General features: G+C 43.9%; 1 protein-coding gene across 1 annotated transcript in view; it reads left to right on the top strand.

Moving 5' to 3' along the window:
* The window catches only part of ZFC3H1 (zinc finger C3H1-type containing), a 3672721-nt gene that overhangs the window by 242934 nt on the left and 3414123 nt on the right, over positions 1 to 15664 (top strand). Inside the window, exon 5 of the mRNA XM_044087220.1 lies at positions 3817 to 4040. Within this exon, the coding sequence (XP_043943155.1) occupies positions 3817 to 4040 (224 nt within the window). The remainder of the gene's footprint in view (positions 1 to 3816; positions 4041 to 15664) is intronic.

Raw genomic sequence — 15664 nt, 5'->3', positions numbered from 1 at the left:
TCACATAGCAGCAACTAATCCAGAACTTTCCCAAAGAGTTAAAGACATTATTCTTGAAGCACGCAGACCTTCAACAAGAAGGAACTATGCTGGAAAATGGAAAAGGTTTGTCATTTGGAGTACGGAAAGAGGAAAATATGTCAAACATAGATATGCCTAACATTCTGGAGTATCTGGCCGAACTTCTTCATTCAGGCCTGTCCTACTCCTCCATCAAGATACATGCATCAGCTATTTCAGCAGAATACAGCTTTGATCCACCTGTTTTTTCGCACCCTTTGCTCAGGCAGTTCCTCAGAGGAATCAAGAATGTAAAACCTCCAAGGAAACCACCATTACCAGCTTGGGACTTAAACTTTGTGCTAGAAAAATTGACACTATCACCCTTTGAACCAGCAGCAACAGCAGACCTACAACACCTGTCATGGAAAACTGCTTTCCTACTGACAATTACTTCAGCAAGGAGGGTTTCAGAACTACAGGCCTTAATGGCAGTGCAACCCTTCCTAATCTTCCACCAAGATAGTGTGTCCATGAGGACTAATCCTACATTTATGCCTAAGGTGGTATCCAGAGTGTCTTTAAACCAGGCAATCCACCTACCTACCTTCTTTCCAAACCCACAAAACAGAGGGGAAAGAATACTGCATACCTTGGATGTACATAGACAGCTACGCTACTACTTGGACAGAACAAAAAATAGCAGAAAGACTGACCAACTTTTGTAGCCTATGCAACAGGAAGGGAAGGAAAAGCTATTTCCAAACAGACAATCTCCAAATGGATAGGAAATTGCATACGATTCTGTTACTCCTTCCATGGAAAACCAATTCCATAGAACATAAGACCTCATTCTACAAGGGCAACAGCCACTACCACAGCCTTCTGACGAGGAGTGGCAACCAAAGACATTATTGAGGCGGCTACTTGGACCTCCGTGCATACATTTGCCAAGCATTATAATTTGCCTCTATATTCCAGATCCCGAGCAGGGTTTGCCACTGCTGTACTGCAAGGGATCCTAAACACACCATAATCTACTTTTATCCTCCTCCCTAGTTGGCTTTGGTATTCTACCCAGTTGTTATGACTGCAGATGCATCCATGAAGGACATAGTACAGTTTTGTACCTACCATAAATGTAGATGTCTGAACTGGATAGCATCTGCAGTCAGGATTACCCTCCTCCTTCCCCTCTGTGGTACTCCTAGGGTGTTTACCCTCCTAATAGCTAGCTGGTGGGGGGAGTCTTTTATGGTGTATTTGTTTGTATATATGTACATACATGCTTATTTTTGTGTTTACCTCTATCTTTTGGAAACATTGGCATCTATCCAAATTTTAGCCTTCAAGAGGGCTGCTGGCATCTGGGGCAAGAAACACTGAGGAAAATGGCGTCGGCTGATGCTTTTATACCCGAAGACCAACAGAGATGACGTCGGGTGAAGTGCGACATCAGCCGAAGCCGGACCCGGACTTTGGAATCCGGCCGACTGAAGGGCTGCCTGACGACAGGACAACCCAGTTGTTATGACTGCAGATGCTATCCAGTTCGGTCATCTACATTTATGGTAGGTACAAAACTGTACTTTTTTGTCCAACCTTTTCACTGACATCCGGGATACTTATGAAGATTCAGTTGGAATCCCCAGAGGTCATTATGGTGCTTTTCTTCTGCCCCAGGCAGCCATGGTTCTCTGTCTCAGAAATGGCAAGGGGCAGTTAGCACAAGCTTCCTCACAGACCGGATCTCACACAAAAACAGGGGTGTTTGATGCACTCTGACCCCAGCCAACTTAATTTGACTGCTTGGAAGATAGGGTCTTAATTTCTTTTAGGCACCTGTTTACTGTGTATGTACAGCATGGAGGCAAGAAAGCCTGCTACTAGAAAGTAATGTAGTAAATGGAAAAAGTTTTGTAGTTGGTGTCAAAATAACCAGCAGCCATTCAGGGCTAGTTTGGGCTTTCTTACTCCTCTGTTAAGGTTCATTTATCAGCTTGTTAAGCATGTTTGCCAATGACTCCTCTTTCATTGCATTCTCATGTCAAAATGTTCTTTGAAAGCAGTTTTGCATAATGAAGCTTCCAAGAAAACTGGTAGCCTCTCATTGGGAATCTTAATTTTGTGTTAGAAAAGTTAACACTCTCTCCACTTGAAGCAGCTAATCTGGCTGACCTTGAGGTTTTTAATATGGAAAACAGTTTTACTGATTGCTCTGACCTTCAAGGTCATCTTGAAGGGTATCAAGAGCTTGCAACTCAATCTTATTTTTCACCAAGACATGGTTTCTTTGAAAACTAATATTTTTTATGCCTGAAGTGGTATCAGAGTGTACTTTACAACAAACTATCCATATCTTGGATGTCCACATAGAACTCTGATGCTATCTTGACAGAAAAAAATCTTTCAGATCTTTAGATCAGTTATTAATTTCTTGTGATAGTAAGAAGGGACAACTTGTGTCAAATCCCCTCGCAACCAAGTCCAAATAGCTGCCTCAAAATATTTCTTAATGTCTGATACCTCAAGCCTCTTTCAGCTTTGGTGCTGTGATCATCTCCCACACTACCCTCAGCTTCTTTTTCTTCCACAAGAACATAATTACTTGCTTTGCTTTCATATGTTTACCCCTCCAGAAGCCACCAAAAAAAACCTGAACTATATAAAGAAACTGTGGCAAAATGTAGTTAGATCAGAGGATGCAGATCTTCCAAGTCTAAGGGAAAGGTCTGCCATATTGAAAGAATGTGCCTGATTTAATGCAGAAGTTCCTTAAATACAAATTGAAAGGTTGCGTTGATTTTTTTTAAGCCAGATCTATTCCCACCTTTCTTGTCATGAAGAATATTGTTGCTGCATCCTATTTTCTGAAGTATACTTGTGCTGCAAGGCTTTCTGTCTTCCTCTGACTTTCCCAAAACTGTTTAGAATCTCCTATAACTTTCCTGTGTTGTCTTTAGAGCATAGTAATGTAATCAGAAAATCATCTGCAAATAAAGCTGTCTTCCTCTACACTCCTCATTCATACCGTTTTAACAGTCCGTCTACATGGCCCTCCTAACTGGTGGTCCTAGATATAAAGCAAATAAAGGAGAGGGAGCATCCCTGCCTGGAGGCCCCTTTGTAAATATAGTTCTGTGGTAATCTAGGTTGTACCTTTATTCTAGCTTTGCGCCCATCACATGGTTTACATCATGATTGCTTCTGTAGTAGTGATTCCATTGGTGATGATGCTACAGTTGTGACTTGTAAAGCAGCAGATGTTGGTCCTTCGATCATGCCTTCCCTATTAAAAAAGGTGTGGCAGAAGTTTAATGTTCTTCCGGGAGGGTGTTGGAAAATTTCGACCTATATATATTTTATTTTATATATTTATTTATTTCTACTTAAGTTATCTGCAAGTTGTGGGGAGTACATATTGCCCAGGGTGGTTACCTGTGTCTGCTTTATAGGGACATAAACTTGCATAGTACATGTCGCTAGCCTGTCTTGGATCTCACCAAAAACTATGGAGCAGCCTGTTGTCCTGCTTAGTGTTGGTCTGTAACACAAGGACAAGATCATTCTACTGGGCAGTGTTGAAAGCTTTAGTAGTCTGATTAAGCTGACATTTGCCTGTGGTTAATTACTGTCCATCATGAGTGCTATTGCAGTAGTGATGACTTGTATTTTGATGATATGCTGTTATGACAGGTTATCTGCACTTTGTTTTGTTGGTAACTGTTTCTTCTCTGAGAAGAATGTGAGTGTTTACTGTGAATTTTACTACCTTTGCTCTTCTAAGTATTAGTCCCTGCTGTATTTGTTTTTCAGCCAAACAAGCACGGAGAAGACAGCAAACAAAAGCATGGAAAAAGTTGCAGCAACAAAAGGAAATGGAACGGCTGAAGAAGGAAGAGGAAGAAAAGAAGCAACGAGAGGAAGAAGAGCGGAAAAAGAGGGAAGAGGAGATCAGAAAAATCAGAGATCTGTCAAACCAAGAAGAACAGTACAATAGATTTATGAAACTTGTTGGAGGAAAGAGACCTCGAAACAGAGTGAGAGAACATGTTTAATATTTATTGGTCATTTATGTTGCCCAGAGTCCTTTTCCTGCTATATGAGGCAAGGTTAGGCAAATATTTTTGTGTGCTGAACTAAAAAATCATGATGACTCTTGCATAGATGGTTGGGAGGTTGGGGTTAAGGGGCTAAGGGGGTTAAGGGGTAGTGATACTTCAATATGCACTCATTTTCAAATGGCGGATTGTATTATAATTGCACCAGTAAATCCACTGAAGCTTGCAAGAAATCTGTGTAAAAAAAGTGTCTCTACACATGTCCTTTATTAGTACACTCCTTTCTCCTGGTCCTCAGGATGCCAAAGTGCTCAAATGGCACTCTTGGGCATTGGAGTTCGCCTTCTGCTCCTCTAAGCATATAATTAACCATCCCAGCATGGTTTGCATCACAGGAGAATAATAGATCACTGAGAAACATTTTGAGGCACACTGCTGCAGGTGAAATTCTTCATTACCTGTGGAAAAAGTGTATTATTCCCCAGTAATGATCACCCTGCTATCTATTGTACTTAGAGAATGAAGTAATTTTTGAGGGTTTTTGTAAGTGTTAAAATGTTGAAATAAATATGTAGTATTTACATGGATGTTTTCTATTATAGTGGAGGCAAACGTAGATGTCTTGTGACTTTTTGGTGTTTTTCACTTTTTGATTAGTTTGATAAAGGGTATGTTACCAATGGAAAGTTGCATTTTGGAACTTGCCCCCCAGATCTCTGCTGAAAAGGTGTTCCAAGCAGAGTTGAACTTGCCCAGTAAACATTTGCAAGCAAATAAATGGCTCTCATCAAGGGAAGCAGAGAACAAACGGCACATGTATTTATGTGAGAGTTAGTTAGGCTTTTTTAAGGTCAGGCAATTGTGGGAGACTATGAATTCAGAATGGTTGCAAGTGAGACAAGACATTAAGTAGTTTGGGGCACTGGAGAATTACCTGCATTTCAAAGTCTCTTACTTCAGGAAGGGTTTCTGTCTTTCCAGGTTAATGTTGGGAAAATTTTGCTTTGATCGTGGCAGGTGGCCATCAGGTTTTCTAATTGGAAAAGGCTAGAACAGGTGCACTCTAAAATGGTGCTGTTGGGGTAGCCTTTTTGCACTGACTGTGGTGTGCTTTGTCAAGTCTCTGTATTTCCTCATGTCTTAAAAACAAGGTAGTAGTGTGCTTACAAAGGATGTAGATGACTGACCATATACAGAAGCTGTATATTTAACTTGATACTAAGGGTAAAGAAAGCACAGGTGGTGGTCAGCAGATTGATTACTGCTGCTGTAACCTTGGCTGTATAGGTTATATACTGTCAAAGGTATAACTGCTGGCCTGTTTCTAAAGCTTCCGGGCACCTTCCATACACTGAAACTGGCAGGTAGCTCGAACTGAGCTGAGTAAAAGACAAATTTGGGTATGAAGCCTTTCAAAGCTTTACTACAACCGAAGAGTATGCCTCTGAGGCTTTCGAGGATCAAGAGTCAGCTTTTGCTTTCCTTTGCTGAGCAGACAAGTCCCCTTTGGGAGGGGAAAAAAACTTTTGTTTTCATAGGTGTTTACTAGGCTAACCTAGCCATGCATCCCGAATCTCTTAACTTCTGATACCCTTGATAAGTGTAAGCAGGAGTTTGGGAGATGAACCATTTGCAGGCTGCCTGTGTCCATTAGAGACATAGGTGCCAAACCAGGGTTGAATTTCCTGTTCCCCATCCAGTTGTCCAAGTTGCACTTGAATTGGGTTAGAGAGGAACTCTGCTTTACATGGATGGGGAGCTTGTTGCATAGACGTAGTGGTCTCTGGGATACATACCTATCTGTCCAGCAGGTCCTATTTATATCGCAGGCAAAGTTTAAGTCTTTAGAACAGGTAATTCTGGTGCTTTTTGTTTTGTGGATATGCAGGAGGTCCATCAGAGTGGGTTTGACAATGCCCTGTATGCTAAGCATAGATCTCCGCTCAAAATCCTGTAGGGGACAAAATACAGGGATAGGGCCTTGAGGTGGTCTGCATAGGACATTGTACTTACACCCTACATTATTTTAGTGAGGAACCTCTGTGGACGTTCCGACTATTGGATATGCCTGGTTAGGTACATACCAAAGGGGGGGCATTGTACTCAATGATAGGTCTTGATGACTGATGAATATAGTGGAGCAGTGACTTCCTTGGACTTCGATGCCATACCTTTGTAAGTTGGGCAGCACAGAATGATTTCCTCACTACTTTAGACACATGATGGTCAAAGGCTGGTTTACTATCTGTGTGTGTCCCTAAGTCCCTGACTACTGTCATCTTTAAAGGATGTGTTGTCAGTGTGATAGTTACCAGTGGTGGGTGACTTCCCAAAGTATACTGTTATGCATTTCTTTGCATTTAGGTTTAGTCCATGACTTTGACACCAGTTGTTTGTGTCAGTCCCTCCTGGAGAATGTTTGTGTCAGTGTGGGATTCAGTGACTGCTCCTAATTTGCAATCACCTGCAAATTTAGTCGGCTAGAGACTATTGACATTGGCTTTTACTGAGAAGTAAATGCCAAAAAGGAGCAGGCCTGACTGATCACTGAAGGATTCTACTTGTGACTGGCCTCTTTGTAGAGGTGGACTACCCAATTTTAACTTCTTTGGTCCTGTCTGTGAGCCATTTGGCTATCCACCAGGTAACATGCGAGTTTGTACCTAACCTCTTTGAGTTTGTCAACAATGCTCAAGTGGGGTGTTGTGTCAAATGCCTTGGTCAGGTCAAGGTAGGCAGTGTGAACCATTTTTCCCTCATCCATTGCTTTGGTTACCTTCTCATAGAAGTCCACCAGGTTGAATGGGCATGCATCTGTCCATGGTGAAACCAAAACTGGGTTGGGTCCGGTGTCTGGAGCTTTACTAAACTCTATTGATCATTTCCGTTGTAATTGTTTCCATGGCTTTACATTTTTTTTAACTAATTTCCTCTTCAGGAGAGTTATTTTCAAGCTAGTAGTGTGTTTTAATGGACTGCCTTCAGACGGTTATGTACTTTTAAACAGAGCACTAATTTTATCTGCAGTTTAACAGAGCTATAAAGTAACTGAAATTTGTTTTCTGTGGAGAAATTATTTATACTTTTGTGGAGCTGGCATAGTGGTTTAAAATTTTGTTTACTGTATTTTTTCTGTCAAAGAAGTAACTTTTGTGGACTGACAGTTTGCTGGCAATTGCTGCTAGTCTACTGTCTGAAAGAGGCACCAGTGATAGAGCTCATACGATTAAAATAGGAGACTCCACCTACTCCAGCAGACCCATAACCAGTGATGTTCCACAGGGATCGGTTCTGGGACTCCCTACTGTTCGGAATCTACTTCTCTGAAGTACAACCTAAAACTAAAGGACTGTGGCTGATTAAGTTTGCTGATAACTTCAAGCTGGGAGCAATCATTGAAACCCTTAGTGATGTCAACATCCTGCAAGAAGATCTTATGCAGACTAATGACTGGTACCAAAGTCATGGGCTTAACCTCAATGCAAAAAAATGCATTATCATCCCCTTGGGCAAAGGTGATGTTCCTGTAAAATACCACATCAGTAGGAATAGCCTAAGCACACAGTCAGGGGTGAGAGTTGTGGACACACAGGTCGACAGCAACCTTAACGTCGATCAACATGTCTCTACAGTGGTAAGAAAGGCAGTTTATATTGCTCATCTCATAAGTAAGGCCAATGCCTCTAGAAAAAAAGAGGATGTTCTTCGTGTTTCACTGTTGCAGTCATTACATTTGGGTTATCCTGCTTGGCAGGTTGCCCTCAGTCGGCCTGAATTCCAAAGTCTTGGGTCCTGCGTCGGTTGCTGTCGCCTCTTCCCTGACGTCAGTTCGTCAGGGGTATAAAAGATGCAGCCGACGCCATTTTATTCAGTCTTTCTTGCCGCGCGGTGCACGAAGCTGAAGCAAGTGCCGGTCGGCCGACTCCTGAGATTTTCGTGTTCGAGTTTCAGATCCGAAGTCTTCATTAAAAGCTAAGTATCCCGTTGGGGAAACTTTTTTCTTGCTCCAGACCGATGTCAGAAAAAGTTAATTGTATTTCTTGTGGGAAGCAAATACCTCATAAGGACTTTCATTCTTACTGTATTCCTTGCTTAGGCCCTGACCACGACGTTGCTATTTAACCAACGCACTATTAAACGTCAGTATGATTTTGCATTAAGCTGTTTTGGGCGAAGATTTAATTATACAATGTTGGATAGCCATCCGACTACCGGAGTTCACAAAAAAATGCAAAGAAAAAGACAGGCAACCGAGGTCCAAAACTGACAACGAAGCTTCTCCTAAGCAAGTTGCCGGTTCGCTGGTTTTCAGTGAGGCGCTTTCACAGCCCCTGACGCCCGCTACTTGAGTCGCAGGCCGCTACCGACTCCCACTTGGAGTTGGCCAGGCCGCTGGAAACTCAAGGTATTGGAGCCTCAGAGATTATTCCCCCACATGGGTCTGGAGCCGCTGACAAGGCATCGGCTTCTGAGGGTGTATTCAGACCTAAATAATTATATATTAAACCAACTTCAAAGACTAAAACACCTTTAAAGGCAAAGAAACAAGTTCACCAGCCACAAGGACAGGCCTCCATGCCCAAAAAACAGATGCTCAAAATGGCCAAAGACTTAATTACCTTGATCAGGGGTTCCCATCCCCCTGCTGATGAGGCCTAGCCAAGAGACAGACTATGAATCTTCAGATCAGGTTTCCATTTCTTCTGATTCCTCTTCTGATCAGGAATATTCTGTCCCCCCCCCCCATGAGGATTCTGATGCTGAAGAATCAATTCCTTCAGCTTCTCCTCCTGAGGACTACTCTTTTGGGGAAACCTTGCATACCATGAGGGGCACTTCCACTGGGAGAGCCAGGATTTTTCAGAATCTAAGAAAAGGCTCAGAGACTTCCTTTTACTACCTCAACACATGCCTCTAGCTATTCCACCTGTGTTGGACATTGTAGATGTGTTTTCAGAGTCTAGTCTGACCCCTGACTCTTTTTACCTCCAGCTCCTGTTAAGGCGGACAGTTACTACAGGGTCCCTGACTCTCATAAATTCCTTTTCAAAAACCCTACTGCAGACCCAGAAACTATTTCTTAGCGTCCAAAGGGGTCAAGGCTTCTACTGCAAAAAACCCTACCCCCTCTGACAGGGATTCTAGGGCACTGGATAGATGGGGAAAAAAGATTTGCACATCTGCTACTTTGGCTATAAGGGCCTTAAATTGCCAGTTTCATATGCTCAAATATCAGCGATGTATCATGACGCTGCTTAAACAGAAAATGATGGCAAATTCAGAATGTGCAGAAAACAAAGAAATGCAGGACTTATTGCATGCAGCTGAACAAGTTGGAAAGCATACTTTGCAATGTGGGTTTGATTCTCTGGAGGCCTCCTGCAGGGCCGCTGTGTCGGGTTCTGTCATTAGAAGGCATGCTTGGTTAAAGGAACAAAATCTGCCTGACCATGTTAAAGCAAAATTATTAGATGCTCCTTTACAACATGATACTTTGTTTGGTGTTAAGGCAGAAGAGGTGTTAAAGAAAATGGAGGACAAAGCTAAATCTATGCAAACGGTTAAGGATTTCTTACAGGTACAGGTACAGCCACCTAGATTTAGCAGACACTGGCCTACAAAGAATTGGTCCTTTCCAGTCTCAGACAGACCTCAAAGGGGCAGATTCAGATGCCCCAGAGGCAGATCACAGCCGCAAAGATTCTACAGGTCTAAGCAGTGGAGTGCTTCTACCTCCAAAGGTGGAGAAGACAAATCACAATCATACAGGAAACAGTCCCAATGACTTCCCCCTGCCTGTACCAAGCACTTATCTTCTGGCAGCACCCTTAGGGGGAAAACTAGCACTTTTTTCTCAAAATTGGCACATTGTAACCCAGGACGAATGGGCTCTAGACAGTGTCACAAGGCTAAAAGTTTAATTTCCATACACTGCCAAGGGCAAACGGTTGGCCAGACCTGCCAAAAAATCAATGGGCAAAGGCTCAAAAACAAGTTGCAGCTCTCATGGACATGAGAGCTATTCAACAAGTGCCACAGCAAGGGAAGGGACAAGGATTTTACTCAAGACTGTTCTTGGTACCCAAAAAGGACAAAGCATGGAGACCAATACTGGACCTATCTATTCTAAACACTTTCCTGGATATACCAAAAATTCAAGATGGTGACCTTACAGCAGCTTCTGCCCATGCTGGGCAACAAGGCTTGGCTCATGACTTTAGACCTAAAAGAGGCATACCTGCATGTCCCAATCAGACAATCATGCAGAAGATACCTCAGATTCAAGGCTGGCTCAAATCATTACCAATTCTCTGCACTGCCCTTTGGCTTATCTGCTGCGCCCAGGGTCTTCACAAAGTGCTTGGCACCAGTAATTGCTTACTGCAGACAAAGGGGAATACAAATATATTCTTACTTGGACGACTGCCTCATGCAAGCAGAGAACAAGGACATTCTACTACAGCATCTGACATTTGTGATAAGACTTATAACATGCCTAGGGTGCACAATCAACAAAAAGAAATCAAAACTAGTACCCTCTCAATAGATAATATTCCTGGGTGCAAGCTTAAATACAACTGCCCAGATGGCTTATCTCACTCCAGACAAACAAAGGCAACTGACTACTTATTTCAAGGAAATGACAACAAAGGCCCAGTTATCTGCAAGAAAAATTCTGCAGGCTTTGGGCTTCATGGCATACTGCATCTTACTAATTCCATATGCAAGACTGCATATGAGGAAAATTCAGTGGTACCTAAAAAGTGTCTGGACACAACATTGCCACAATCTGGAAACAATGATTGCTCTAATTCCCTGCTTAAAACAGGAGTTTCGATGGTGGGCAAAGGCTTGTCACCAAAACAAGGGACAGCCATTCTCACTACCCCCAGCCAGGCAGAGCCTAACGACGGATGCATCAAATTATGCTTGGGGGGCACACATGGCAGGAAGAGGCATTCAGGGCACCTGGTCCACAAACCAAAAGCATCTACATATCAATCAAAAAGAGATGCTAGCTGTTCAAAATCCCCTGACAGCCTTCAAGGACCTACTTCATCCGAGACAACTACTGATAAAGACAGACAACACCACGGTCATGTGGGTACATCAACAAGCAGGGGGGCACTCATTCTTATCCCCAGTGCAGACTAGCCATGGCTTTATGGGACACAGCATTGACTTAGCAAGTTCATCTGCAGGCACAATTCCTGCCAGGAAAGGAAAATACTCTGGCAGACTAAGCAGAAACCTCATGGATCCCCACGAGTGGCACCTGGATCCACAAGTCTTCAGCATGATAACAAAGAAATGGGGATGCCCGGACATAGATCTATTTGCCTCCCCTCAAAACAATCAACTAAAAAGATTCTGCATAAGGACTTATCACAGACAAGCTTGTAAAGTGGACCCCTTATCTTTCAACTGGACAAACCTATCAGTATATATCTTTCCTCCACTGCCTCTCCTCCCCAAGGTACTCCTAAATGTGAGGCAGGAGAAACCAAAAATGATTCTGATTGCCCCAGACTGGCCACGCTAGTACTGGTATCCAATCTTAAGGAACTTGTCCCAATGCCCAGCCTGGACCTTACCTCAAATACCTCCTCTATTCCAGCAAAACAGTCAGATTCTGCACAGTCAACTCAGGACCCTAAACCTGGCAGCATGACGGATAATGTAGCCATACAAAACCACACCTCTCATTAAAGCTGTGATGGAATTCATTTTAGAAGCCAGAAGACCTAGTACTAGAAAATCCTATGCTGGGAAATGGAAGAGATTTTGCGCTTGGAACCAAGCTCAAGGAACTGATACAGCTGTCCCAAATATTCCTCAGATTTTGCAATACTTAACTGAGATGCTGGACAAAGGCCTATCTCTTTCATCAATTAAAATCCATGCCTCTGCCATTTCGGTTCATTACAATACAGAGCCACCACTCTTTTCTCATCCTTTATTAAGGCAGTACCTCAGAGGAGCCAAAAACTTAAGGCCTCCAAGGAGAACGCCAATACTTGCATGGGACCTCAAATATGTCTTGGAAAAACTCACCTTATCTCCTTTTGAGCCAGCTGCTACTGCGGATATAAAGTTCTTATCGTGGAAAACAGCTCTGCTCCTAGCAATAACTTCTGCAAGACGAGTTTCAGAGCTACAGGCTGTCATGGCTGTGGAACCCTTTATCATGTTTTTATCCAGACAGGGTCTCTCTGAGAACAAACCCTACATTTATGCCTAAGGTGGTATCCAGTGTAGCCCTTAACCAAAAATTAATTTGCCAACTTTTTATCCAAATCCACAGAAGGGGGAGAAAATTCTGCATTCTTTGGACGTACACAGACAACTTAGATTCTACTTGACAAAACTAAAGTTTTCAGAAAGAACAATTACTAGTGGCATATGCCACAGCATCACAAGGAAAGGCGATCTCCAAGCAGGCTATTTCAAAGTGGATAGGTCACTGCATTCGTTTCTGCTACTCACAGCATGGCAAACCAGTGCCTAAGGGCATTAGGCCACATTCAACCAGAGCTGCAGCCACTTCTGCAGCCTTTCTCAGGGGAGTACCAACCAAAGACATTTTAGAGGCTGCTACTTGAAGTTCAGTGCATACCTTCACAAAACAGTACAATCTGCCTCTTTACTCTAAATCCAGGGCAGGCTTTGCCACTGCAGTCCTGCAGGGCCTCATAGCCGCTCCTAATGCTGTCTAGCTCCAGCCCCCCCAACCATAGCTTTGGGACTCAACCCAAATGTAATGACTGCAACAGTCTAACACGAAGAACATAGTACAGTTGTGTACACTTACCATAAATGTAGATGTTCGAGTGTATTCACTGTTGCAGTCCAGGTTACCCACCCACCATCCCCCTTATTTTTGCTGGAACTTATCTTTACTTCTCTAATCTATGCAACCTAGGTAGTGTATTTGCTTATAGATGAAGGTAAAGCTTATTTGGGTGCATGTATGTTTTATTCACATAATTTTAGCCTACCCTTTTGGGGGCACCTGACATCTGGGGCAAGAAAAACTGAATAAAATGGCGTCGGCTGCATCTTTTATACCCCTGACGAAATGACGTCAGGGAAGAGGCGACAGCATCCGACGCAGGACCCAAGACTTTGGAATTCAGGCCAACTGAGGGCAACCTGCCAGCAGGATAACCCAAATGTAATGACTGCAACCGTGAATACACTTGAACATCTACATTTATGGTAAGTGTACACAACTGTACTTTATAATCCTCCTGTACTCTTCCCTCATCAGGCCAGTAATAGAGTACAATGCTCCCTTTGGTGTGTTCCTTTCCAAATGCCTGCAGCAATTTGAGAGACCACAAAGGATGTCCTTATAGGATGCATCTGCAGTCCTTACAAATGGGTTGTCCTGTCGTCAGGCAGCCCTTCGGTCGGCTGGATTCCAAAGTCTGGGTCTGGCCTCGGCTGGTGTCGCACTTCACCCGACGTCATAGCTGCAGTTATTCGGGTGTAAAGGCATCAGCCGACGCCATTTTCCTCTGTCTTTCTTGCCGCGTGGCGCCCGAAGCAGAAGCTGTTCGCAAGTGCCGGTCGGTCAGAACCAGAGATTACTACTACCGGATACTTCTACTACTACCGAAGACTTCTAAAAAGCTAAGTACCCCGTTGGGGACTCTTTCTTGCCTCAACCGATGTCAGAAAAAGTGAATAACTGTTTAACTTGTGGGAAACAAATACCTCATAAAGATTTCCACTCTTACTGCTTACCTTGTTTAGGCCCAGACCACGACGTAGCAGCTTGTCTAGCCTGTGCTTCTTTTAACCGACGGACGCTTAAACGTCGGTCGGAATTTGCTGAGGAGTTTTTCGGCTCCGCTTTTGCTTACATTATGCCGTCGGATCCTCCGACTATGCAAATATCTAAAAAGCGCAAGGAAAAGGACCGACACTCGCGGTCCGCGGTTTCGGCCGAAACCGTGGTGAAGCCAACCGCAAGTGTCTCTGTTTCGGCTGAAACCGAGCTCGCGGTTCTTCCTTTAGCCGAAAGCTTACCTTCTACCGAGGCCTCAGCCAACCACGTGGAATCGGCTACTGAAATCCCACCTGCCCTTGCAGGTTCCCAGGATTTATCTGATACTATCCCCTTGGATATTTCAACCCCTGCACGTGGAGCTGCTAGGCCACCTGCAACCATGTCGATTAAGGCCTTTGCCAGGGCTAAAGCAGCTAAATCTACCAAAAATGTGCCTGCTAAGACCCCCTCTCACAGGCCTAGCTCTAGTTCACAAATGCTTACTCTAGCAGAGGATCTCATTTCTTTGATCCGGGGATCCCAACCTCACCCAGACAGGGACTCTCACCCACCTCCAGAGAAGAGGCCTAGAGCAGAGCCCCCTGAGCCAGTTTCTACAGATGACTCCTCTGATTCAGATAATTCAAACCCTCCAGAGGGCCCTTTCTCCCCTTATGAAGACTCTGATGCTGAAGAGTCCATTCCTTCTGCCTCTCCGCCTGAGGAATTTTCCTTTGGGGAAACCTTGCATGCTATGAGGGAACAATTTCAGTGGCAGGGCCAGGATTTTTCAGACTCTAGAAAAAGGTTTAGAACCTTTCTGCATTTACCACAGCATAGGCCTTTAGCCATCCCTCCAGTTCTTACTGTTGTGGATGATGCATTTAATGATGCTTGTACTGCTCCTGATTCACTTCCTCCGGCCCCTGCTAGGCCCGATAGGTACTACAGGGTCCCAGACACACATTATCATTTGTATAAGGCTCCTTTTGCAGATCCCGAAACTATCTCCCAGGGACCTAAGGCGGTAGCAGCTACCTCTGCCAAAAAACCCCTCCCCTCTGAAAGGGAATCCAGGGCCTTAGAGAGATGGTGTAAAAAAGTTTACACTTCTACTACTCTTTCAGCTAGGGCCTTGAACTGTCAATTCCACATGATCCAGTATCAAGAATTTGTTAGACCAGTTAACTAAACAGCTGTCCTCAGATGAACCATTAGACAAAAAATCTGTTCAGGAAATGGTACATAACATTCAGCAGGTCAGTAATCATTCCTTAAAATGCGGCTATGATGCACTGGAGGCTTCCTTTAGATCAGCCATGACTGGCACAGTGATCAGAAGACATGCATGGTTAAAAGAGCAGGCCTTACCAGACCATGTCAAATCAAAGCTACTCGATGCTCCCATGGACAAGATCAATTTGTTTGGCTCTCCTGCACAACAGGTTCTGAAGAAGATGGAAGAGAAGGCAAAATCTGTCCAGACAGTCAAAGATTTCTTACAGGTCCAACCTCCTAGGTTTAGCAGGAATTGGCCCTCCAAGAATTGGTCCTTTCCAGACACCTCCAGAGCTCAGAGAGGCAGGAATAGGCGCTCAAGAGGCAGAGGTCAATCCAGAGGTGCCTACAGGGGACGTCAGTGGCAGGCTAACAACCAGCGAGGTACAGCCACAGATACAGCCACCACCACCACTACTACAGGACAATCACCGTGACTTGGCTCTGGCACCGCCTACCAGGGAACAACTAGAAGCACCCTTAGGCGGGAAACTAGCCTTATTTTCAGTGAACTGGCATTACATCACAAGAGACAAGTGGATTTTGCAGA

Source organism: Protopterus annectens, chromosome 11.part0 (genome assembly GCF_019279795.1).
Source record: "Protopterus annectens isolate FY-2018-M chromosome 11.part0, PAN1.0, whole genome shotgun sequence".
In the NCBI taxonomy this organism is placed as follows: domain Eukaryota; kingdom Metazoa; phylum Chordata; order Ceratodontiformes; family Protopteridae; genus Protopterus; species Protopterus annectens.
This window is presented reverse-complemented; position numbering and strand designations above follow the sequence as displayed.